Source organism: Hemicordylus capensis, chromosome 6, assembly GCF_027244095.1.
Source record: "Hemicordylus capensis ecotype Gifberg chromosome 6, rHemCap1.1.pri, whole genome shotgun sequence".
In the NCBI taxonomy this organism is placed as follows: Eukaryota; Metazoa; Chordata; class Lepidosauria; order Squamata; family Cordylidae; genus Hemicordylus; species Hemicordylus capensis.
The window spans coordinates 101,135,384-101,161,857 of NC_069662.1; the positions used below are offsets into that span (position 1 = coordinate 101,135,384).

General features: G+C 42.6%; 1 protein-coding gene across 3 annotated transcripts in view; it reads left to right on the plus strand.

Annotated features, from left to right (window-relative positions):
- Positions 1-26,474, plus strand: part of CPNE4 (copine 4) — a 317,325-nt gene that overhangs the window by 163,341 nt on the left and 127,510 nt on the right. For all 3 annotated transcript variants that reach the window (XM_053263929.1, XM_053263931.1, XM_053263930.1), the window contains 3 exons: positions 1,814-1,993; positions 7,389-7,460; positions 13,969-14,043. In XM_053263929.1, coding sequence (XP_053119904.1) covers positions 1,814-1,993; positions 7,389-7,460; positions 13,969-14,043 — 327 coding nt within the window. The remainder of the gene's footprint in view (positions 1-1,813; positions 1,994-7,388; positions 7,461-13,968; positions 14,044-26,474) is intronic.

The window sequence follows — 26,474 nt, forward strand, 5'->3', positions numbered from 1 at the left end:
CTTCCTTCCTTCCTTCCTTCCTTCCTTCTAGTTGTATGCCGTCCACTACCGAAGTCTCTAGACGGTTTACAACAATTAAAACATATTAAAAGTTCAAATTAAAATAGCTGCCCATAAAAATGCACCAACTAACTAAAAAGCTTGCCTGAAGAGATGTGTCTTCAAGTGTTTCCTAAAAGTCAACAGGGATGGAGCAGCTCTAATCTCAGCAGGAAGTGCATTCCACAGTTCCGGGACAACTACACATCATTCTTTGCCGATGTGAAGCACAGAGAGAGAGCCACAGTGCTCCTCCTGGGATTTCTGATCTCCCTTTCTCACATAGGGACTCAAATACAATTGGCACAGTTGAACAAAAGTTAGTTGTAACTAAGGGTGAAAGTAGAAGCAGTGAAGAACATGGGACTCACACCAGAATCCACAATCTTTTACTTTTTAATCTCCCCTTTTCTTCCCAAGGAGCTCAGGGAAGCTCCTGATTTCCCCTCAGACCCTTTACACATCCTTTACCCCAAATTTGGGATTGTGTGTATGAGACATACACAGAGTCGGGTGCCTAGAGTGTCTGACTCCTGGGGAAATCCCCCAATGCACCACAGTCATCGTGCAATGCACTCTGGGATTCCTGGAGGCCGAGGCGACGAGTCACAGCCTGAAGAGATCCACGCTCCATGGAGCAGCACAGTTGGTGTGGGTGTGCAGTGCTGTGCTAAAGAGGACTACAGGGATCATCTGGGGGGGAAGGTGGATTCCACTCTGCCTTCCCCCCACCCGCCCAATTGTGTGAATAGCCTTAATGTGTAAATAACTGTACCTGTGTACACCATACACTCATCGTACAAGTGTTGATCATAACGTGTGAATAGGGCTATAGTGGTTAGTGTGGACTAGGACAGGAAAGACCCAGTTTCTGATTCCCACTCAGTCATGAAGCTCATTGAGTGGCCCTGGGCCAGTTATCCTCTCTCAGCCAAATCTCCCTCCCAGGGTTACTATGAGGTTAAAATGATAGGAGGAAGAACCATGTATCCTGTAATAAGTTCCTTGAAAGAAAGACAAAACAAATGTAATCATTAAATACATGGCTGTGTGAATGAACTTTCAGTCTAGCATATTTTATGCATTCCATATGTTCAGATCATGCAGAGCAGTGCTTTAGCTGCTTATCTCTTTTTCATCTGTGAATGTGATATGCATGTTGGTTTCACTTCTAATGACAGGAGCGAATTTTCTGCTTTCCTGGAAAGATGTAATTGTTAAACCTTCCCCAATCCTGTTCACAATGAGTGAAAAAACCATGAGGTTTTTATCTTGGTAGTTTGTTGTTGTTGCTGCTGCTGCTGCTGTTGTTGTTATTTAGAAGTAGCAGCTCTATGGTAACTGAAAAAGCCCAAATGGGGCAGGTAGGTCCCATTTTATCCCCCCCCCCCAAAAAAAGATGGGGGGAATAAAAAGTTTACTGGAAATTGGAACTGTGATGTGTTCCTGTATGTTGCTTTCTTCAGGGGCATTTCCCCCCCCTTGTGGTTCTTCACTAATAGCATGTAGATAGACTTTTTGAGGCTTTGCCTTCAGTTTATTGAATGACAAATTTCAGTTTATCATGGCAAATTGCCATTTATGTCCCTTATTCCTCTTATTGAAAGAGTTTTTAGTTTCATTGTCTGACATCCAGATTAAGTTGTTCAATAGTACTACTCAGAGGAGTACTTAATTTTCATCTAACTTCTGTTAAGTAATATAGTCAAGATGCTATTTGATTTATTCCAGTAGAATGGAAAATCATTACTGTAAATTCTCTCTTGATTGACAGGTTGACAGGACAGAAGTGATTCGAACTTGCATAAATCCCATCTTCTCAAAGCTTTTCACAGTGGACTTTTACTTTGAAGAAGTTCAGCGGCTACGATTTGAAGTCCATGACATAAGCAGCAATCACAATGGGCTGAAAGAAGCAGACTTCCTTGGTGGCATGGAATGCACTCTTGGACAGGTAGGAATCTTGGCCTTCCTTTCTGCATTCATTTCCTTGGCTGTCTCCATATGACATCTGGATGAGATAAAAATTTGGATATGGTAAAAATCCCTTTCCACACAATTCTCTGGGTTTGTTGTGACTATAGTCTGTGTGTGGTAGCTTCCAGCTTGTGGCAAATTAGTCCATTCATTTATTCATTCATTTATTCATTCATGCAAAATATTTATCAGGGATGTGCAAATTGATTCAGGTACAAAATGATTTGTACCCAAATCTAGCTGATTCAGGTGATTTGTAGACAGAACAAATCACCCCTGTGCGCCATTGCCCTGATGCTGGTACAAAACAAATAACCCAGATTCGGACCTGAAAAAATTTGGAGAGTCCAACCTCCATTTTGTGGCCACATTGGGTTGGGTGGTAGTTCCCAATGGGTGGAAGCTACCACCCAAATTTCAAAGAAATTGGCCAAATGGGTGATTTTTAACAAATTTTTTAAATTTTGCACATCTTTAAGCTTTTCCCCATAGGGAATAATGGGGATTTCAGCAGCCACATAACTCCGTGTGGGGATACTAGGGTGGCCCAGAGTGGGTTGTGGTGGGTGGTAGTGCCCAATGGGTGGAAGGAAGCTACCACCCAAATTTCAAAGAAAGTGGGCAAAGGGGTGATTTTTAACAATTTTTTGAAATTTGCACATCTTTAAGCTTTTCCCCATAGGGAATAATGGGGATTTCAGTGGTCACATAACTCTGCGTGGGTGGCACCAGGGTAGCCCAGAGAAGGTTTTTGTGGGTGGTAGTGCCCACAGAAGAAAGCTACCACCCACATTTCAAAGGAATTGGCCAAAGGGGTGATTTTTAACAAATGTCTGAGGTTTGTGTGTCTTTAAGCTTTTCCCCATAAGGAGTAATGGAGATTTCAGTAGCTCTATAACTCTGCACGGGGGACACCAGGGTGGCCCAGAGCAGGTTGTGGAGTAGTGCACATGGAGTGCCAACCACCACCCAAATCACAAGCCCATGGGGTACTGGGTTTTGTTGTTATTTTCAGTTTTTGAGGTGTTCTGAGTGTGGATTCTTTGGTGCAAAATGATAGTGGATTCTCTGGTCATTCATCATTTTGCACCAAAGATGATGAATGAACAAATATGTCATATATGTTCATTCATTATCTTTGGTGCAAAATGATGAATGAACAAAGAATCCACTATCATTGTTCATCTTTGGTCATTCATCATCTTTGGTGCAAAATGAATCAATGAATTTTGTGCTGAAATTAATTTGGTGCAAAATGAATTTTGCACCAAATAAACCACTCTCAGAACACCTCAAAAACTGAAAATAACAACAAAACCCAGCGCCCATTGGATTGTGGTTTGTGGGATAGTTGGCACCCCATGTGCACTACATCACAACCTGCTCTGGCCCACCCTGGTGCCCCCACGCAGAGTTATGGGGCTGCTGAAATCCCCATTGTTCCCTATGGGGGGAAAGCTTAAAGATGCGCAAACTTTAAGTTTAACCAAAAAAATTGTTAAAAATCATCCCTTTGGCCAATTTGTTTGAAATTTGGGTGGTAGCTTCCACCCATTGAACACTACCACCAACCCCACCCTTTTGTCCCAGAACCCATTTTTGCCCCAAATCGATTCAGATTCATATTGATTCAGATCCAAATCAAATCTGGGGTGATTCGGGGGGGGGGCAGATTCAGACTCAGAAACTCCCTTGGCAATTTTAGCAGTACAATGAATACTAGCGAGGGCAAAAAGAGCCAAATGCTTGCCCTCACCCTGAATGAGAGGGAGAAGGGAATGTGTTGACCAAGTCAATTGGACCAATGCCCCACTAGATGTGACATTTGGCCCTGAATGTGTGGGGATATTTGATTAAACTGTCCTTTTCCCATTTTCATTTGTCCCTCAAAGTGGCTATTTGCTCTGCAAGGGAAGGCATACACAGTTACCCATACAGTAGCTGCATGTTTCACTCTGCAGGACAGATTTAGGGGGAAAATTAAATTGGGAAACAGGACGTAAACAAGGATTATTCCCAATCTTCTAGTGCTAAAGACCCAGTCTGATTCCTCCCCCTGGTGCTTTTACATTCCTAGAAAAACCCATTAGAAATCTGAAGACACATTTCTTGGTGTCATATCTAATATGGCCCTCAGAATGAAGGCATGCAGTTAGCTTCATTTGCTCTCATTGATGTCATAACAGACAAATTTGTACGGTACTGTGACATCGTTGTATTCATGATCGCTGATTGCCTGGGCTCACATAATGAATAATGAGAATAAGAGCAACAAAATGGCACTTGGAGCAGCATTGTATTGAGGAGAAGCACAAATGAAAAATTACATTTTGGGATTATTTCACTTTTCTGGGTGGCTTGCACCCCCAGAACCCCCTGGGGCCACCTTTGCCTTAAATTGGTGGGGGCTTGGGCCATTTTGTTCTTATCTTAGTGAAGATCACTGGAACAAAGTCAGAAAACCATCTGGTACACACATTGGCAGATACAATTTGATCCTGTGAAAACCAGTTTTCTCCTGCAGATGGAGTTTTCAAACTTAGCTATTCTGAAGCAGTTGGCTTTAAACAAAAATCTGCCCATTTTGCCATATCAGTCTTCTGCCATGTCTCTCGACCTCTGAACTTCTGGTATTTTAGCATTCCCTTATTTAGTATATCAGCCTCTTCTAATATCTGTGCATTCTGCTTGGTTGGAGGTTGCTTTCTTGAAAGCCAGCAGTCTTTATGATCTTTCTTAGTAGGGGATTTTTACTCCCATAAATAAGACGCATAAATAAGCAATAAACATGATGTATAATTGATGGCAGTTCCCAAAAGGTGACTAGTTAAGAGGCACAGCTTAGCATGCATATTCAAAGGGCAGTTTAATGCCAGTAAAAATTGATTTCCTCTCAATTATATAAATGATGCATTGCATTCCCTAATTATTAATTACTATTGAAGGCAATGATGAAGACATTTAACTGCCAAGTGGGTCTGTTTTACTACCCATCTGCATGACAGCTTTTGGCTGGAAGAACACAAAAGTAGCATTTCCTTGCAAGGAGTATAGTCACTCTGGCAAATTACACTTGGTGCACTGCACTCCTTTTTAATAAGTGATTGGATGAATGACAGAATCATCAAAATAATTCTAGTTGCCAGCTTTGGGGTGAATAGAAATCACAAAATCCTAAATGCCATTAGAGATCTTTTATTGCTTCTCAAAACTAGACATGTTGTCTTTGTGATCTTTTTCTTTTTTTAAAGGTACCGTGTTTCCCCGAAAATAAGACAGTGTCTTATATTAATTTTAGCCCCAAAAAATGCACTAGGGCAATTAGCGGTACATCAGAAATTACAGCTAGGTCTTACTTTCGGGGTAGGTCTTACTTTCGGGGAAACAGGGTAGCTATCCAAGCACAATCTGTAGCGGGACTATGGTGTCAGGAGAGGTGTGTTGCCCCATACCATTTTGCCAATAAATATCACTCTCCCACCTCACAAGGGGCAGCAATGTGCAGAGCCTCAAACCAATCAGAACGTGACATCCTGAGGCTGTTCTCATGAGCAGCCAGGACCAGGCTAAGGCAGCTAAGCCCAGGATTGGCTGCCCGTGAAAACCTGTGGGAACCAACCAACTCCCAGAGGTGCCTCTTAAACAGGGTTAAGGAAGCGAGCACTCCCTTAGCCACGTTTGCTGGACCATGTATCAGCACTGGCTGCTTTCAGTGGTGCTGACACACTGATAGGAGACCACCCATCACTGGGGGGGAGGGGTCCCCACAATGCAATACTCACTTGCATGGTGCATTGTGGGATTTCTGGGGGCCGAGACAATGCATCTCAGCCCCCACACCTCTGCACTCTCTGGAGCAGCGGCAGACCATTTGGAAGCGGCGGTCCTTGACGATTGTCTGCAGGGAAGGCAGGCTTCTGCAGCCTTCTCCGCTGCCTGCCCACCACCCCGCCTATCTGGTCATGAGAACGACCTCCCTGCCTCTCCGGCTGCATTGTTAGATACTTAAAAGGTCTGGGACCGAGGACTGTGATAATTAAACCCTTTTATGATCTCTAAAGGAATCCAACACTCTTTTCCAGTATTTAAAAATATTAATTACCAATGCATCGACCAAGGTTTTAACTATTAACTGTTTTTTAAAAAAATTCTGTTGTCATTTATTTGTTTTAACTAGTGTTGTGACTCTTCTGTTGTCATTTATTTTGTTTTCTTGTAAACCGCCCAGAGATGTGGATTTAAATATGTTTAAATAAAATTAAATATCAATCAATCAATCAATCACTGTCAGGCAACGTGGAGTTCTGGGGCAAATGCCCTGGTCCAAGGCACAAGTCCAGGTGGCCCAATGCTGCCAATGCCCCTGTGCCTCTCTACATGTTTGTTAAAAACAGCCTCAATTCAGATTAGGGCCATGGATCTTGCTCACAAAATTCCCAATGAAAAATACCCCCTTGAAGCTGCTATTTGCCCTGTTAGGGAAAACTGTAATGTAATTTTCTCCTAATAGGACAAATAGCAGCTTCTTGGGTGGGCAGATATTTTCATCAGAAAACAGCATGTCAGGAAGGGTAGTTCAGACTAGAGAGGAGCAGAGGCCATTTAGATGTGGAGTTGTGCCAGTGAGGTCTAGTAGCTAGAGTAATGGACTGGGATAGTCTTGGGTTCAAATCCCTAATTAGTCCTGAAGTCTATTGGGTGAGGTTGGATTAGTGACACACACTCAGGCTTATCTACTTCTCAGGGTTTTTGTGAAGAGAAAATGTTGCAAGGGGAGGTCATGCACAATATCTTGGATGGGATAAAAATGTCATAAAATAGATACAATTATAGCAGGGCAATGGTGTGACTACTTCTCCATAGAATTCATTTCTGGAAGGGGTTGTTTGCTGCAAAGTGGACTATGAGATGGTCCAGACAAAATTAAGCATTTGTAAAGCCCATTCATTTCTGTAGGGTGTAGTTAAAGCAATTGTTCCCATTCATTTAATGCAGCTTTAAATGCTACACCCATTTCACCTGGACAGTTAAGGATCAACTTATCAAGGAACTGCAGAACCGTTCAGCTTTGACTTGATAAGTTAGTCACTTGAACTCTTCTAGCTTTCACTGGGAGGCAACCATTATGGCAGCTTGTTAGGTGGCAAGAGAAATGATCAAGACTTTGCCCAGGAAAAGAGAGCTATTTTGAGATTATTCATTGATGCATCTCTTTGAAAGAGAGTATGATATCATGTGGTGTGGAATTATTTTATCTCTGTTTTAGTTCATTATTTGGTAGGCTTCGTTCATAAATATTTTAGAGGAAAATTGCATCACAAACCTAGGAACAAGTTTGTTTTCTGATGTCCTTTTTTAACCTTTTTTTACAGATCGTTTCACAAAGAAAACTCTCAAAATCTTTATTGAAACAGGGCAATACAGCAGGAAAATCTTCCATAACGGTAAGTCTATCTGAATATTGTCTCTCCCTTTTTGCCTCAGACAAAAAAAACTAGGTAACGCTCAGCAACCTTGGCTGTTTCCTATACACCTATACATCTAATTTTACAGGCGCTTAGCATTTGCTGACTCGCACCAATTGTTTTCCAAAAACCCACAATGACAATGCAGATGACAGAAGCACTCCACCCTTTTAAAAAGTTATTAACATTACATTAGCATTTACTAGCTCATCCTGTCCTTGTATAATTTGAATTGTGTTTTAAACACTATTGTAAATTTTATGAGCATGTTAAGAGTTGTGCATCTGTCCGCTATTCACACAGTATTCTAGCTAAACTAAATGCAGTGAAAGTTGTAATGGTACTGATAGCTTTAGCCTTCTGTGGATTCAGACTATTGTGGAGGGGGAAGGATTACGATCACTCTACATGCACACACACACCCAACTACTGTCCCAGTTTGTGGAGAGGAGGGCTGGCCTGATCCAACTATTCACTGAAGAAAAACAAAGACTTTCAATATCACATGTAGTTTGGCCCGAAGGGTAAGAACAGTATTTTCCAAACTTTTTCATCCCAAGGCACACTTGCAGGGGCGGAGCCACCATTGGGTAAATGGGTTCAAAGAACCCGGGCTGCCACCAATCAGGGGCCGTGAGTGCAGCCCCAGACATACCCCCTGCATCTGACGTTAGACACGGGGGGCATTATTTCAGTCCCAAATGGGGCCATGTGGACCAATCTGGAGCCGAAATTGACCCGTGCTGCATTGGCAGCATGGCCAGAGTGACTCTCCTTTTAGGAGAGAGATCAGTCAGTGCTGCATTAGCAGCACAGCCAGAATGGCTCTCCCTGCCTTTAAGGCAGGGAGAGTCACTCCGGTCCACGCTGCCCAAGGCAGTGTGGGCCGATCTCCCTTCCAGATGGGAGATCGCACACGGGCCGCCACCAGCCTCCCTACACTCCTGCACACTTGCATTTTAAAAAATGGGGGCACAATGCTCCCAACACACTTTTTTGTTTGGGTGGTGTTTGTGGTGGCAAAGTTGCCACACATTTTTTAAAAAACATTATTTATTTTCACTTCCTTCTTTCTCCAGCCCAGCAGCATGCAGGGTTTCAGAAATAGCACAGGACGCACCATAACCATCACCTAACATTTCTTTCTGTCAAAAGAAGTAGTTTTTGGGATCTGTCCATGTTTAGGGAGGAGGGATTCTCTAATCAACCTTACCACCCTCTCGCACTAAATTATAGGCACGGGCATTGCCTCAGAATTGGGGGAGCAGGGAAATATATTCACACCACTCCTTCGCCTATCAGCAGGAGCAAAGGTCTGAGCTCTTCTCCAGGAGTCCACCAGACCAACAAACCCCATCCCTGCTGATCCTCTCATCTTCGGCAGCCCCTGCATTAAATAAAGCCCTACATTTAGGACACTCCTCCCCCCCTTCCAGCTTGCTCCTTCTTCCCCAGCCAGGCAAGCGGATTGACCACCCAATCCCTGGCCTTCCAAGGGGCCATTTTCTCCAACTCCACCCCCTTCACTAGCATTTCCACCCAAGGCTGCAGCTGTGGAGCTGTTATCATCACTAATCCATCTCCACCATTCAACTGCCTCTTGGGCTGCACCCACCCACCCCCAGCAACTGTTGCCCCCCCGCTGAGCCCTTCCTGACTTCTGGAAGGTAATTAGTGGGGTTGTCCTGGTGACTGGAGCCCTTTGCTTCAATACTTCCATTTGACTGGGTAAACAACCCTGTCTCATGGAGGAGGGTAGGAAAACCTGACAGGGTCATTCAGTTAAACTGGTTGGGCTGGGCTGGGCAGGGCAGAACAGGGCAAATCACCCTCACCATATTCGATACAAACATACTCTTTTTGGTTCTGTGATTATCTTGGAAGAACAGGCTCTTCAGGATTTTATTATTCAGTTTGAACTGAGGAAAACATAGCTGTGGAGTGGCACATCCTTCCCAGTTCATTATGGGGTGAGTTTGCTCTTAAAGTGGGGAGTTTAAATTCCTCACTTTCTGAATTGAGGCAAAGTGAGTCAGAGGAGCACACAGTCCAGTATCCCATGGCACAGTAGCTGCGAAATGTTGTGTTATAATGTGAAGTCACAGGCCAGCCAGGAAAGGTGCCTACCTTTTCCTTATTGCACGCATTGTTTATATCTTTATTGCACGCATTGTTTATAACTGTGGTGAGACACCTGGCAGTAAGTAATCCATTGCCAATCATTTGGATTCAAGTGCCTCTTCAAACACATGACACAAATGAAAAGCATTAGTTCACACAGAAATAACATAATGATAACTTTACAAGACCCTGAAAGAGGTTGAGATCTTTTTGTTCTTGTTGTTTTTGAAAACCTCATCTTACCAAATAGACTGCTTAGCAAGATCTTCATTTGCCAATATGAATTTCCTAGCTTTGGAAATCTGCAAACCAATTTTATGATGTTGTCAGTCAAATAACTGATATGGTTTTCATCTAAGAGGAATAAGCTGCTGTTGTTTTTTGGAATTATCTCGTCAGTATTATAATAATATGTGTCCATTAAATGTGATGTGCACCATTAAAATCTTAGGAAATATTAATAGGATTCACAATTTGTATTTAGGAATCTGTAACCTAGTTAAACTGACTTCTTTGACTTGAAACCCATTGTGTGAATGGGATTAGAATGCATCATCTAGCCAGTGAGCCTGGAAAAAGCAGTTTTGTCTAGACCATAAGGAGCAGTCAAATGTTCAGAAACATTTGTCTTAAAACATGTGCATGGAAATAGGTAATGTTCTGTACTTTAAATCAATGAAAGCATATGCTCAGAAAAAGCTAGGGCAACGTAGCAAACACTGCTTTTAAAAAGTGTAAATGATTGACATACCAGGCACTTTAAGCATTAGTTTGATGTGCAAAATGGCTCAGTGGTAGAGCAGGTGCTTTGCATGCTGAAAATCTGAGGTTCAATCCCTGGCATCTCCAGTTAAAAGAATCAGGTATTCGATAAGAAAGACTCCTGCCTGAAACTCTGGAAAGCTGTTGCTCATTGGTATTGAATAAAAAGGAGCAATAGTCTGACTCAGAAAAAAGGCAAATTCCTGTTTTCACTATACTTTGTATGCTTCTGTGTTCCCAAGAGGTGGGAAAATCTGGTTTCCAAGATTCTCCATCCAACATTCTCCTGACTTTTATAACCAAGCTTTGGAGCTGGGCAGAGAGTGTTGGGAGAATTTCAGGTGCGGAGCACAGGAAGTGAAATTAAGATGGTTCGGACATCATGCCCACTGGGAGTGTGCTCTCTTGGTTCCCAACATTTTACTGACATGTTGCCCACTTAGAGACTTGTTGGTGGTCATGTGAAGCTTCCCTGTATGTTCAAATGTTATATCCTATTTCTTTCCAGGAATTCAACAGTCCTTTAATGTCTTGATTTCATAACAATCATTTTACCACATAGCAAGAGGCAAAATGTGTACCCAGAGCCACTCTAACCCCTGGACTTCCAGGACGAAGTCCAGGGTCTCCACACCCACTGGGCCCCCCCAAATCCTTTTTAGTCTGTCCCAGGTGGTGTGATCACGTTAAGAATACTGTGTGGGTGAGGGGCATCCAAAACCCTTTAGGGCCAGGCTCCAAAATTATCTAGGTGCACCTCTGTGTGTTCTGTGGTGGCCAGGAGTCAACACTGACTCAATGGCACACTTTACCTTTACCTCTGTGTGTACCACTTAGTGGAAAAAACCACAATAATACTTTGAACCAGAGATAGCCAATTTGCAGCTGATGGGCCAGACCTGGCCCCCAAACCATTTTTTTCTGGTTTCCTACAGTAAAGGTAAAGTTGTGCAGCTGAGTCAGTGTCAACTCCTGGCAACTACAGAGCCATGTGGGGTTTCTTGATAGAATACAGAAGGAGTTTGCCATTGCCATCTCCCATGTAGAATGAGATGATGCCTTTCAGCACTTTCCTATATTGCTGCTGCCTGATAGAGGTGTTTCCCATAGTATGGGAAAGTATGGGAAACATACCAGCAGGGATTCGAACCAGCAACCTCTTGCCAGGGGCGTATCTAGGGGTAGGGCAGGCAGGGCATGTGCCCCGGGCACCACTTGAAGGGGGGGCGCCATTTTGTAAAATTAATTTTTTTAAAAAAATGGCTGCCAAAAACAAAATGGACACCGTGCATGCTCAAATGGCCTCTGTGAGGCTCTAGGTCATGCCAGGCTTTGCAGAGGCCATTTGAGCATGCGCGGTGGCCATTTTGTTTTCAGTGGCCTTTAAAAAAAAAAAGATTATTTTTAAAAACGGCCACTGCACATGCTCAAATGGTCCCTGCAAGGCCAGCGGGGTGAGGGGGAATTTTCGCAACCCCCCCAGCCTTTAGGAAGCCCCCCAAAGGGGCTACGGGTAAAAATAAAAATAATAAAAATATAATATAAGACACTGTACACATATTCAGATTGGCACTATGTACAGAGAATCAGGGCTTGTGAATACTGAGCTGACGCTTAAGAGCTAGGATTGTATTCATTTGCTCTTACTTTGCTTCTTGTGATAAGTGAGTTAAATGTGATGTCTTGCTAATATGGCTATTAATGGTGAGTTTGTCTTTGAATCAGTGTGAAACCCTTAATATTAAGGCCCACTGGGAGTTTCTTGCTCGCTTTCTCTCATTTTAACTGTCTTTCTGAAAGACTAGAATATATTCCAAGCAGTGACACAGTTTACTCTGCATATCCTTTAATTATTTACAGAATATCTGGGAAAAGTCAAATTCTCCATTGATTTTTAAAACCTATGTAATGGTGATGCTACAATGCATAGTAGAGAATTAGACAGGCACTTCTGTTTAGTTTTCCAAGTACATCTCCACATAGTATTTGGGTATTTCATGAGCCCCCACATACTGAAATTTGTAGTTTTCCAGCATTTTTTGGTCTGGCTAAGTCCACTGCTAAATAGTTTTTGAAATATTAAAAGATTAATGAGCTTGACTTGTATTTTTCAGCTGATATTATGGTAAAGTTATCTGAAAGATGGGTGTCAGATGCTTGGACAGGGGGCGCAATTTCAGTGTTTGCCCTAGGCACTATTTTCCCTAGATACGCCTCTGCCTCTTGCTCCCTAGGCAAGTTACTTCTCTGCTGTACCATTAGGTGGCCTCGTTTCCTAGCCCCACCAAATTTTAATCAAGGCACATGGTAATGATTTGACCTCATAAACAATATTTTCAAGTTGTAAGAGAGCAAGAAAGAATCTTTTCTTTGATGTTATCTCTCACTTTGAATAGTGAATTTAATGCCTCAAAAAGTGTACAACAATGAAAAAGCATCACATACAGCTAATGTATGTAGTGCCTTCTCATTGTTTTTAATTGTTTTAAACTGCCTTGAGATTTTATTATTTTGTTGGTATATAAATGTAATATATGGACCAATGGTACTCAGAAATGAGTACCATTTCTGTTCTGTAACTGTGAAGATCTGACTGCTAGATGGTGCCAAATTTAATGTGGAGTCTAAATTTCTGAGAAGGTCAGTTTGTGTAAAAATACACTTGTGGTCCCGAAACCAGCATTTGGAGGTTAGAGTAATCCCCACAAATACAGAAATTAGTATTATGAAAAATATTCATATACCCTTTTTTAACAACCAAAAACGATCTAAGCTGTTTGCAGTGCAAAAGGGATGAGAACAAGAATGAGAAGATGGTTCTCTGTGCCCAAAGGCTGCACAGTCTAAAAAGAAACACAAGGGAGACAACTGCAATAGCCACTGGAGGAATCCTCTGCTGGGCTGAATATGGACAGTTGCAAACTCCAGTGAAAAATAAGAGTCGCTACTTAAAAGTGTCTCTTTGCCCAGTTGGCAGGGTGATCCCTGCTTTAGATTATAATCATGTTTGTGCTGCTTTTCTGGCAATGTGGCTGGCACATTGCTACAGTTTGATAAGGCTTAGAATAATTATGCCACCTTCAAACGTAACGCGGAACTGCGTGCCCCCTCCATCCGCTCTTCTATTCTCATTCATACACTCGGGAGAGCAGTCTCTCTGCAGTCAGCAAGACTGAAGAGAGGCGGGGGAGCTGGCTGTGTGAACTTCCTTCTCAACAGAAGGACGGCCTGCACAGCCAATTAGGCTGGAGTGAGGGAGGAGCTTCCTCCATCAACTCCTGCTCCATGGGGCTGAAACTGCGGTGCCAGTATTCGGATGTAACGCTGGCACCACAAAACTCAAGTTAAGGATAGTGAAACTCTGCTCTGACCAAAGGTTTAGAGTGGAGTTTGACAAGGGGAAACCATGGGTCCATTTTTGCATTCAACTCCAGTTTGCAGAATTCAGATGTGCGGCAAAGGAAACCAGAGGTGAAGGGACCTCTGGTTTGCTATTTTGTCTGAATTATGCCTTAGTGTCCCCATGCATGTATGTTAGTAAACCGCACTGCTTCAGATTTCATTTCCCCCTCCATTTAAACATGATTGTGCCTTTTTCATTTAGGTGATTGCTGAAGAATTATCTGGCAATGATGACTACGTTGAACTTTCCTTTAGTGCACGGAAATTAGATGACAAGGTAAGGTAGCCATTTGATGTTAACCTTACTGGAAGACAAAAGAATGCAGACAAATGTGATTTAATAAGACATTCCCCCTTGCATCTATTTTTGGAGCACTGATGTTATTAAAAATATCAGAGATCTCAGATCAATGCTCGTAATGAGGCTTTCCTCAAGTTGCATATTAATCAGAAAAAAATCCCAATGGAATGCAATTAAGACCAAGACAATTTAATTATGCTGAGACCTCATGTATTTAAATGCCACCAATCAGATCATTCAGCTTTTTACAAGGCATCAAAGACACAATATTCAAGGATCACAACTTAAAATATAAATTTGTGAACTCTGAGGAATAACAAGAGTGCGGGGGTTTTCAGGAGGAGATTTTCCTAGCTAAATGTATCACACATCAGGGAATTTGATTATTTTTGTGTGTGCTTGGCAAAACTTTATGCTCATTCAACCAAAAATGTAAGCACTGATTAAGAAAATGTTCTTCAATCTGGGAATATACTACCGTATTTTACGGACTATAAGACGCTACAGACTATAAGACGCACCTTAATTTTAATCCAGTTTTTCAGAGTTTTAACATATTAAACTGTTAAAACATATAAGACGCTCCTGAATTTTGACAGATATTTTTCGAGGAAAAAAGTGAGTCTTATAGTCCATAAAATACGGTACTTGTCAAATCTATGTATTTTAATGACTGCACAATACTATTAGTTACATTGCTATCTCATTATTCCTCCAAGGAGATCATATCAAGGGTGGTATACAAACTGCTCCCCATTTAATCCTCAGAACAACCCTGGAGATCAAAGGGATTAAATCTGGGACCTTCTGCATGCAAAGCAGATGCTCTCCCACTGAGCTATGGCCCATTCCCAAGGGCAAAGCAGATAAGGCCAAGGCAAGTAAGTTAAAGCAATATTCTGCTCAGACTGCAGAGCTAGCCTGGGAACAGAGGGCCTGGTGCTTCCTCATTGGCCTATGCAGTCAGCTGACCAGATTCAGACTAGGGGTCAGCTGAGCATGTTCACAATGGGGTCAGCTAGAGCTCCTCAGATCAGTACTTCAGCCTAGAGGGCAGCTCTGGACTCACAGAGCCTAGTCTCCCTGGCTTGCTGAAGGACCAGTGTTGATGATAATTTGCCAGCTACATAGGCCATTTCCCATTGTGTTGACCTCTACAAAGTGCTGCACTTTTGCCAGTATTCCGCCCCACCTTGAGCCCTTTTGGCTAAAGAAATTGAGCCCTTTTGAGCTCCAGTGAAATCTTGAAAGGCACACATGGAGCATTGTGTACTTGAACCAGTGCTCTTAAACTTGTTTATAAATGATCTAGAAGTTGGGGTAAGCAGCAAAGTGGCCACATTTTCAGATGACACTAAACTATTTAGGGTAGTGAAATCCAAAACAGATTGTGAGGAGGTCCAAAAGGATCTCTCCAAACTGATGGAGTGGGCAATAAAATGGCAAGTGCAGTTCAATGTAAGCAAGTGAGGGACTGGCTCGCTGAAGGAGAAGAAACTTTGGTGGAACGAGACACTGTCGGGGACACTGCCAGGCAAAACTGACATCCTATTCCACACCTGGCTTGTCAATCCGCTACAATAATCGTCTGGAATATTCATGGTTGGGGCTCTAAACTTTTAGATTGTGACCTCCTGAACTTTCTCTCTAAGTTTGACATCATAATCTTACAGGAAACATGGTGGTTAGGTGAAATAAAGCTCAAAAACTATATTTCTTACACGAGGCCAGCTCTGGCTAGTAAGAAGGCTGGTAGACCATTGGGAGGCCTTGGTATACTTATTACCTCACGCTTTAATACGCAGGTGGTGAAGGTATCTTGTCCTGGGGAGTGGGCTATGGCTATACTGGTCTCTGATCATAAAACCAGCTTTCTGTGTGTAAACTTATATGTCCCAACGCAGAGTTGCATCTCACAGACGGAGGCGCTCTGGGGAGAAATTGAACAATACATCTTTAAGCTCATAGATGAATACCCTAATACGCCTCTGATTATAGCTGGAGATTGCAACGCGAGACTAGGTCACAATGATGTCTCACTTTATGGAAGTTTTTCTTTGTGGCCCCCATTGGATGAGTTAGAACTTGGTTTATCTAATCGTGTTTCTCTAGACTCAGCGTGCAATTTTGCAGGGCTATGTTTAGCCCGAATGGCTAACAAACTGGACTTATTAATTCTGAATGGCACTGCGTCTGGGGATTGCCCAGGAAAATTTACCTTCCAACGGGGCACTAATCAATCTACTATTGATTATGTATTAGTTTCTAGAGATGTATTTGAAGCAATAGCCAGATTTAACATCATAGCTAGGCCAGAAAGTGACCATTATCCTTTAGTATTAAATTACACCTTCATGAAGCAAGATATGAGTTCTAGAGTTATGCCCTTTACACAACAGGCCACTGATGGGACTCCCAGAATCAAATGGAATTCCCAAATTAATCAAGTTTTCTCCGAATGGTTTAACTCGAAGAACGGAGAATCACTTAAGGAAGGGCTGCTGGATGCACTGATTAAAAGAGACCAAAATGCCCATATTCTTGAAAAGTATGAGGTTCTCACAAGATCAATTAAATCTCTACTAACTAAAGATCATCACGCCAAACCTAAAAAGAAAACTGGCCATACCAAAAAGTGGTTTGACCAAGAATGCATAAGGACAAAAGGCATCTTGTCATGCTCTCAAAATATGCTATTCTCTGCCCATCTACACATACACATTTAGAACTGTATAAAAAGAAAAAGGAGTATAAAGCTCTTTTTAGAACTAAGAAATCGATTGCAACTCAAAAGGAATGGCTATCTTTGATAGAAGCAGCTAGGAAAAATGATTTAACAAATTTTTGGAAGCTGATTTCATTATCCCAAAATAAGGTGAACTCTGAACAGGCCTGTCCAATTGCCCCTGAATTATGGGAATCACATTTTTGGAAACTTTATAGCAACCACACATTTAAACTCCAGATTGACCTACATATAGATACTTTACCTTCCTGGCCTACAGTCTCCACCTATGAGGTAGAACAACTAATTATGCAGCTGAAGGGTGGAAAAGCACCCGGGAACGATTACATCCCTCCAGAACTATTAAAGGCTCATATAGACTGGTGGGCCCCAGCACTGGCTCTTTTGTTCACCTATATAGACCAAACTGCACAATTCCCTCAGGAGTGGGGCTCAGCCATGGTGTTCCCGATTTATAAAAGAGGAAATAGGGAGGATCCCTTTAACTACAGGCCAATTAGCCTTTTGAATATAATAAGTAAATTGTACGCCAAACATCTGTGTGTAAAACTTTGCTCTTGGATGGAGCAGGAGCATATAATCCATGATGAGCAAGCAGGTTTTAGACCGAATAGATCGGTTATGGACCATTGCTTAATTTTACAACAACTTGTGGATAAACAAGTTAGGGTCCATAAAGGACCACTGTTCGCCGCTTTCGTGGACCTTAAAATGGCCTTTGACTCAATTTCAAGGAGTCTACTATGGACTAAATTGGCTAGTACATCTATAGATCAAAGGCTTTTATTATTGCTCATCAAGCTCCATGAGAACTCCTCTTTAAGAGTACGTTTGGACACTGCCGGCAATTTCACCAATTCAATTCCAACAGAGAAAGGTGTGCGGCGAGGGTGTGTGTTGGCCCCTTATTTATTCAATCTGTACATTAACAATCTGATTAATCGGCTGCAAAATGTTGATATCCACGCACCTAAATTAGCCAACAAAAAGATCCCGATCCTGATGTATGCGGATGACGCGGTTATTTTATCTCAAACCAGGGTCGGGCTCAAAAGAGCTTTAGATGTTCTAACATCTTATTGCCAAGAGGAACACTTGACGATCAATTATAATAAATCTAAAATTATGTGCTTTAAAAATAAACCAAGGATATTTACATGGATCTTGGATGGACACAAATTAGAACAGGTCAATCAAATAAAATATCTTGGGGTGGTTTTTCAACAAAATGCTGGGAGAGCGGCACATATGAGAATGGTAGCTGACTCAGCAAAATGCAGTGTGGTGGCAATTAACAGATTTTTCAGAACACAGGGAGCAGGTTTCATTCCTGCGGCTTTAAAACTGTATTCAGCAAAGGTTATCCCTCAGCTCTTATACGGGATCCAACTGGGACCTTATGCGAACTTTGACATGCTAGAAAGAATTCAATCCGGCTTTTTGAGAGCTATCTTTGGGACTACAAGATGCACCTCAAATGTAACACTGCGCATGGAGGCCGGCCTCATAAAGATTGAATCTCGTGCCTGGCTTTTAATTATTTACTTTTGGATGAGAGTCCACCTACGCCCGGTGGGCCTAATTCCTCAGTTTCTATCGTTAAACCCACAACCGCAGTGGTGCACTGTAGTTAGCAAAAAGCTTGCTGCTCTAGGAATAGACCCTGAACAACTGCTGGAGTTAGACTTGTCAAATGCGAAAAGAATAGTAAAACAGCGTTTGACAGATATTGAATTGCAAAATAACCGGGCCTCTTTGACAGAATTCTACAAAGGAGTAAGAACTAGATGGGATCTTTCACCAGCAAATTATTTGTCCCATATTACACTCAGCAAATTCCGGTGGGCATTTACAAGGGCAAGAACAAATTCTTTTCCCTCTGCATTATTAGCCGGGAGATACAGTGGTGTTCCCTTGGAAGAACGCTACTGCAGATGCGGCAGTGGGGAAATAGAATCTATTGAGCATATTCTATTATCCTGTAAATTACATAGGCAACCAAGGGAGCACTTAATTTTACCTCTGGTCTGTAAACAGACAGATCGATCTGCTGAACAACTTGTTAAATACTTACTTTCTGATGAAAATGTTTTAAATTTTAACTCCGTAGCCAAATTTTGTTATATTGCTTTTAAGATGTATAATGAGAACCTATAGAGTTTTCTATAAATTGTTCTGCTGTTTGCCTGCATGGATTGTTTGGTCTAGGACCGTAAATAAAACTTGACTTGATTTGACTAAGCAAGTGTGTAAAAGCAAGTGTGCAAGTGTGTAAAAGCAAGTGTAAAGTAATGCATCTTGGGGCAAAAAAATCCCAACGTCACATATATGCTGATGGGGTCTGAGCTGTTGGTGACTGACCAAGAGAGAGATCTTGGGGTCATGGTGGACAGCTCATTGGGAGTGAAAATAAAAATGCTACTATTATAATGATTATAATGTCCTTATGCAAATTTATGGTGCAGCCACATTTGGAGTACTGTGTGCAGTTCTGGTCACCATACCTTAAGAAGGACATTTTAGAACTGGAAAAGGTGCAGAAGAGGGCAACCAAGATGATCAGGGGCCTGGAGCACCTTCCTGATGAGGCCAGGCTACAGCAGCTGGGGCTTTTTAGTTTAGAAAAGAGGTGACTATGGGAGACATATTAGAGGTGTATAAAATTATGCATGGAGTACAGAGAGTGGACAGAGAGAAATTTTTCTCCCTCTCTCACAACACTAAAACCAGGGGTCATCCCATGAAATCGAAGGCCGGGAATTTTAGAATTGAGAAAACGAACTACTTTCCCACACAGCACATAATTAATCTATGGAATTATCTGCTTTGGGGTGTGATGATGGCCACTAACTTGGATGGCTTTAAAAGGGGCTTAGACAAATTGATGGGGGACAGGTCTATCAATGGCTACTAGTCTGGTAGCTGTAAGCCACCTCCAGCTTCTGAGGCAAGATGCCTCTAATGCCAGTTGCATTGGAGCAACAGCAAGAGAGAAGCTCTCCATGCCTTCACCTCTTGCTTGTGGACTTCTCAGGGGCATCTGGTCGGCCACTATGTGAAAGAGGATGCTGGACAAGATAGGCCTTCGGCTTGATCCAGCAGGGCTGTTCTTATGTTCTTCTCAGCACTTCCCCCATAGAGCTCTCTGAGGAAAGCGCTGGGAAAGACTACCCATACCAGAATTCCTTGCACACTTTCCAAGATGGCATAGAGCAAAAGAGGGCTCCATTTCCTTTAAAGGAATCCCACCAATACTGGGCAAAGTACAGCACAGTAGCAACAGTCACTTTCATATGGTGCCAGGGTGACACAACTGAACTATGGAGGCAAAAGGAAGAAGGCTGTTGCAACAGTGTTGATGACTGCTGCTTTGCCAGTGCTTGAGCAGGGATGAGCGAGAGTTATTTAACCAAGGAACCACTGCTGCTGCCTTGGTTTGGATGCTTACAATATCAGACCAGACATTTGAAGTCAATGGACCTATACTGACTTGAGGATGAGTATTCTGGCTTATGCAGCACATGCCTCGCAACCAAAGATTGCATATGGCCATGCAAGTAGAACTATGGACAACAATGAGTTCTGCTAACATGGGAGGAATTATGACTATGTGTAGCATTTACCAGCCAAAGCTGTATGTGATTAGTATTAGCAAGTCTAATTAAAACTGCCAGAAATATTTAGGTTGGCAGAGTGTAATGAATTTGTAATTTGACTAAGGCACAGAGGTTAATAGCATCCCTAAGTTGGGGATCTTTAATCATGCTAAACATTCAGGACCTTGGCTTTGTGTCTCATCTGAAAGGTGAATTATCGCTCACTAGGAACAGAACTGCTAGTTCTTGGTCTTTTTTGAAAACCTGCCCATTATATTTAACTCCTTGGAGGTGAGTCTAAAAGGCTAAATATAGACAGGCAAATTATAGGAGAGTTGTCAGCTGTGGCTTGTGTACTTGTGGTCAAGCAAAAAAAAAATAAAAAAGGCCAGTACAAAAGAGCAGGTGCTCAAATTGTCAACTTTCCTTTGTTTTTATAAACAGACTCCATATTCTGATGGAAACAATGCCCTCGCAGGCAGTTATTATTAGATATTCATTCAGAAGATTTTACCCTGATATGTTTAATAATGTTTAATAATAATGTTCACATAAGCTAAACTGAAGTGAACAGAGGAGAGAAGTGTTAGGGGAGACTGCACTCACATAATCTAAACATGAACCATAATCATCATGGAACACATAAGAGACTACTAGTTTTCAGTTCAGAAATAACTCTGTAATGCAACTCTGTTCATCGGGGGCATCCTGATGAACCCTGCTTAAATGTACTTTATGTAAAATTATTTCCCTGCACAGGATAAAAATGTATATTAGAAAGTTGGATAGGCTAGAACAGGGTTTCTTAACCTTGGGCCCCCAGATGATGTGGGACTACAACTCCCATCATCCCCAAATATGGCCTTTGTGGCTGAGGATGATGGGAGTTGTAGTCCAACAACATCTGGGGGCCCAAGATTAAGAAACCCTGGGCTAGAGCATTTCTTCCTAATGCACTAGGGATTTTTGATATGCAGGGCAGTGTTTTTAACAAACCTAGGAAGCTGCTTTATACCAAGTCAGACCATTGGTCTATTTAGCTCAGTATTGTTTGCACAGTCTGGCAGCGGCTTCTCCAAGGTTGCAGGCAGGAATCTCTCTCAGCTCTATCTTGGAGATGCCCGGGAGGGAACTTGAAATCTTCTGCATGCAAGCATGCAGATGTTCTTCCCAGAGCAACCCCATCTCTTACAGTGCTCACATGTCATCTCCCAGTCACATGCAAAGCAGGGTGGACCCTGCTTAGCAAAGGGAACAATTCATGCTTGCTACCGCAAGACCAGCTCTTTTTCCATACTTTAAGTAGTTGTGTTAACTTAATGATGGCTTCATTCACACCGTCACAAGGATCCTGGTTAAAAGATTACTCAAGATTTGTGAGCCCAGTGGAGCTGATTGTGTGAATGCAGAATTTCAGGGCAATCCTGGTCAAACCGCTTTAGTTAATCAGCATTTAACCAGGAAAGAAAACCAGCATTCAAGCTTCACTGGGCTCACTAATCCCAATTAACTTTTTAACCAGGATTTTGATTGTGTGAATACAGCCCATAAGAGTCATTATTACTTTCAGAAACATGAGCAGGGTTGTCACACAAACAGGCATTTCCTCCACTTTGCACACCTCATATAACTGTGTGTGCAATTTTGCCAGCTACAGTACATGAACTGGCACTTATAGGGATGAATTGTTTTGCTCATATGTGTGCACATTTTCAGACACATGTGAACTATAGGCCTGATATGTCTGCATCCCCATACATATTATACTTCAGCATGCATCTGTGTGCTGTAGCCAAGTCAGAAAACACGTTTTTTTCCTGGCTTTTCATTGTCAGTGTTTGTCTCCCCACTTGGATGATAAAATTCCACCACCAGGGTAGCATTGGCAGCTACGTTGACCCAGGCTCAGGACTTTGTAATAGTGATGTGCACGGAACCACTAAGTGTGGTCATAGGAACATAGGAAACTGCCATATACTGAGTCAGACCATTGGTCCATCTAGGTGAGTATTGACTTCACATACTGGCAGCAGCTTCTCCAAGTTTGCAGGCAGGAATCTGTCAGCCCTCTCTTAGAGAAGCCAGGGAGGGAACTTGGAACCTAGATGCTCTTCCCAGAGCAGCTCCATCCCTTAAGGGGAATATCTTACAGTGCTCACACATCAAGTCTCCCATTCATATGCAACCTGGGTGGACCCTGCTTAGCTACGGGGACAAGTCATGCTTGCTACCACAAGACCAGCTCTCCTCTCCAATTTGGTTTGAACTGATGGGGGGGTGGGGCATCGGCAGGGCCTAGGTGAGCACTGCCAGCCCGCCGCTGCCGCGTACCACAGTGGCATGTAAGGTTACCTCCCACCTACCTGCCACCCTCCCTGCCCTTTTTCACCTCCCCCCCGCCCCGATGCTTGTAAAGGGGAATCCTTAACAGATTCCCCTTTACAAGCATCCGAACCGTTCGAAATGGGCTGAACCAGTTTGATCTGAACTAGGCCCAGTTTGGATCAAACTAGGACTGGCTCCTCTTTTTGGAGGGCCAATCAGGTTCAAGCCAAAACTAGTCAAATCGGGCTGCTTCTACTCAAACTGGTTTGAGCTTGAACTGGTTTACATGTCCCTACTTTGTAATAAAGTTGTGTTTCACTTATGTTTTGTATTCCATATATTAAACTGAACATCAAAACTTCATTCACAGCGCTATTTAGACTTTTTTCTGGCCTGGATGGTGTTGTATTTTCCTTCCTTTCCAGCACTCTTTAGACTCTGTACCTTCAAAATCACACTCCCTCCACACAAGAAGCAGTAAGGGAGGGTGTTAATTCATGTCTCCTTTGACTTCCTGAATTATGTGAGCAGTTCTCAAATTCCCAATAAGCAGAGAACTGCTCTTCAAGATTCCCATTTTCCTACTATTCCCATTTGGAGATATATTTAAGGACTTGTCAATTCCTGGTTTGAACATTCACAGTATCACAGCAACTGATGCAGCAAGCCAAACGGCTCTTGCACGCAGCAAGGCCATGAACTTGAAACATGCTTCTGACAGAATAGAAGGCGACATAATGAATTCATCTGAGAGTGGAATTAACTTGTGAATTTTTCATATATCCTGAATAGTAACATAGAAACCTCAATAGCACCTCTGCTGCAGATCATGTCAACTGCAACTCAAGTAGAAAAAAGTCATTTTTATGTGAATATGCCATTTACATATTCCTTGTTCATGAATCCGGGGCGTACCATTAATTAGGCAAAGGGAGACAAATGTCTCCTGGCCCACAGCCTCTGAGGGCCCCCCAAGGCCAGCCTTTGCCCTTTATCTTTTCCCCATTTCTTACTCTTTTCCTTTTTGTGTTGCTGCGGCAGCAGCAAAGTGATCCAATACCCACTTTTCCTTCTTTTTGCCTCCCGCCTGCCTCTCAGCTTGGCTGCTCCCGGCCAGCTGTGCTCTGCGCAGACTCACTCACAGAAACTGAGAGCATGTCGGCTGAGTGATGTAAGGCAGCAGCAGCAGCAAGAGGGAGTGCTGGAGATTTGAAGCCAAGCTGCTGGCTGGAGGCTGCATAAAGGCCTCATTTCGTTTTTGTTGCTGACAGGCAGTGGGAGGGGAAGAAGAATGTAAAGGAAAAGAAAGTGCCTGAGGGCTGCATAACTGCCTTGTTCTGCTGTGCTGACTGACCCTCAAGAAGGCAAGGCAGGGGGCGGACGGTAAATGAAACTTTTATTTTTAAAAGTAACCATTGGGTCGAGGGAACAAGTGGAATGTGAAGGAGAGAAATGAAAAAAGGGGGAGAGATTATGAGAAAGGGGTGGGGGCTGCCTTGGTACTGCTGTCTCACAAGAAGGGGAGGAACAGAAGGTAAAAGAAACTTGCATTTTTAAAAGTAAGCATGATGGAGGTAGAGAGAACAGTTGGTGTTCAGTGTTGGGATCTTACAGGCTGAGTCATCCATTTGATAAGGGGCTAAAGAGCTGCTGAACAAATGCTTTAAAGAAAAAGAGAGACTTGCATCAAAATAAAACTTTGCAAATCAGTTGATGATGGGGATATATATATATGTGTGTGTGTGTGTGTGTGTGTATATATATATATATATATATATATATATACGCCTTTCTCTCCTGTTCCTGGAATGTTTACTACTTAAATCCCAAGAAACGAGGATGACTCCATGTATTCCATTCTGTTGTCTGGTTTGAAATCAAATTAGGAGATAGAAAGATAGAGATTGATTGTCTAAACTGATTGCTGGTGGGTCTTTCTGTTGGCATAGCTCAGGGTAGTCTTTGTATGATTCTTTCTTCCTACTTTCATTCTTACAACAATCCTGTGAGGTGGGTTAGGATGAGAGAGAGTATAGTTTAAGGTTATCCCCTGAGCTTCCTGGCTGAGTATGGAAGGATTTGAACCCAGTTCTCATCCAACACTCTAGCCAGGCTTTTAACTAAGTGGGGTACTGAGTGCAGGAGACAAAGGAGACTAAACTCCTTATTTTAGCTATGAAACAAGTACTGGAGTGGCTAAACATTATTAAGGTTGGCTGGCATAAACTAAACACACACACACACACACACACACACTTACTCCATATTAAACCTGTGTTCCCTGGGATGAACTCAAGATATTTTTTTCTTCAGGACTGAATCTGTTCCCTATGAGCTGGTTGAGATATATGTGCAAATGTGAAGTGGAAGAAAGGAAAAAAACTGTGAATTCCATTTTTTTCTTTCATATTTGTGTGTGTGTGTGTGTGTGTGTGTGTGTGTGTGTGTACACTTTTATCTATAATGGCACACAAAATTTGCACACATTGCCTTGATACCGCTGCCCAAAACAAAACTCTTTCTGCACATGGATGAAAGAAAATAGGTGGAACAGTGGTGCCGAGGGCTGGCTGACATCCAAAGCAGAAGAGCAGCAGCACAGCGTGAGAGAAGGTGAGAATCAGAGCAGAGGGGCCAAGAGCAGACAAACAGCCCTGTGGCATGTTAAAGCAGAAGCAGGCACTGGGTAGACAGGCACCAGAAAGTTGATGATTCCCACTAATTTAACAAGAGCAAGTTAAAAAAAAACCAACCATCTCTACCATGGCTGGCCTTGTGCTAAATGCTTAGCTTTCAGCCTTGGTGTTCATTACCAGCATGGTTCCCTTTGACTAGGTGTTTGTGCAGTTCTGCTTTCCAGTGTTCTGTGTTTTATGTTCGAATCATCCCTAATCTGTGTTAACTGTGGTGTACGTTTGTCTGTTAGGGATCATGGGGCTCTAGTTCTGTAAAAGAGCACATGTTTTGCATGCAGAAGGGGGATCCCAGGTTCAATCCATGGCATTGTCAGAGAGGGTCGGGATAGGGCCCTTGAAATTCTGGGTGGCCAGAATTTGACCGGTAGGTGGCCGTTGGTCTATTAAGGGAAATCATCCACAATAAGGTAATACCTTCATTGGGACCAACTAAAATATCACCAGCAAACGTTGCAGTTATCTTTTTCAGGCTGAATGTTAAAGAGAGACAAGGACAAGCCCCAAATCCTGGTGTTAGGCTTGAGTTGACATACAGGAGGTTAAGACTGATAGGGCTTAAGTCGAGTGTGTGTGTCTGCCTTGAAAGAACTCTTATTTTTTTGGTTTTTTAGTGCTGGACGTAGATTCAACTAGCTGCTAGATTTTATATTAAAGTGTGGGCAGGGCAGCCACTTTTTTCTTTGTCCCAGTGCCCCACCCCCCACACCCCGCTGTACTGAGATCTGTTCTGCACCTAGTAGAAGGTGAAGGAGAGGTAGGCAGTGAGGGGCCCATTTTACAATCTCGTTTCTGGGCTCACTCCAACCTTGGTACTCCCCTGCATGAAATGACTGCTTTTCTCGTGCTTGCTGCCATCCCATCTCATTCCTGAAGTGTCAGGTGTGATAAAAAAACAGATCTTCCTTGTCTGAAATGAAAGACTAAGAAAGAAATAGTGGCCGCTGAAACAGTTTGCTACCAGCTTAATGAATAGTACAGATTTTTCCACAGCAACTTCTATTGAGATTGAGGATAACTGAATGAATATAAACTGGCAATTCCTCT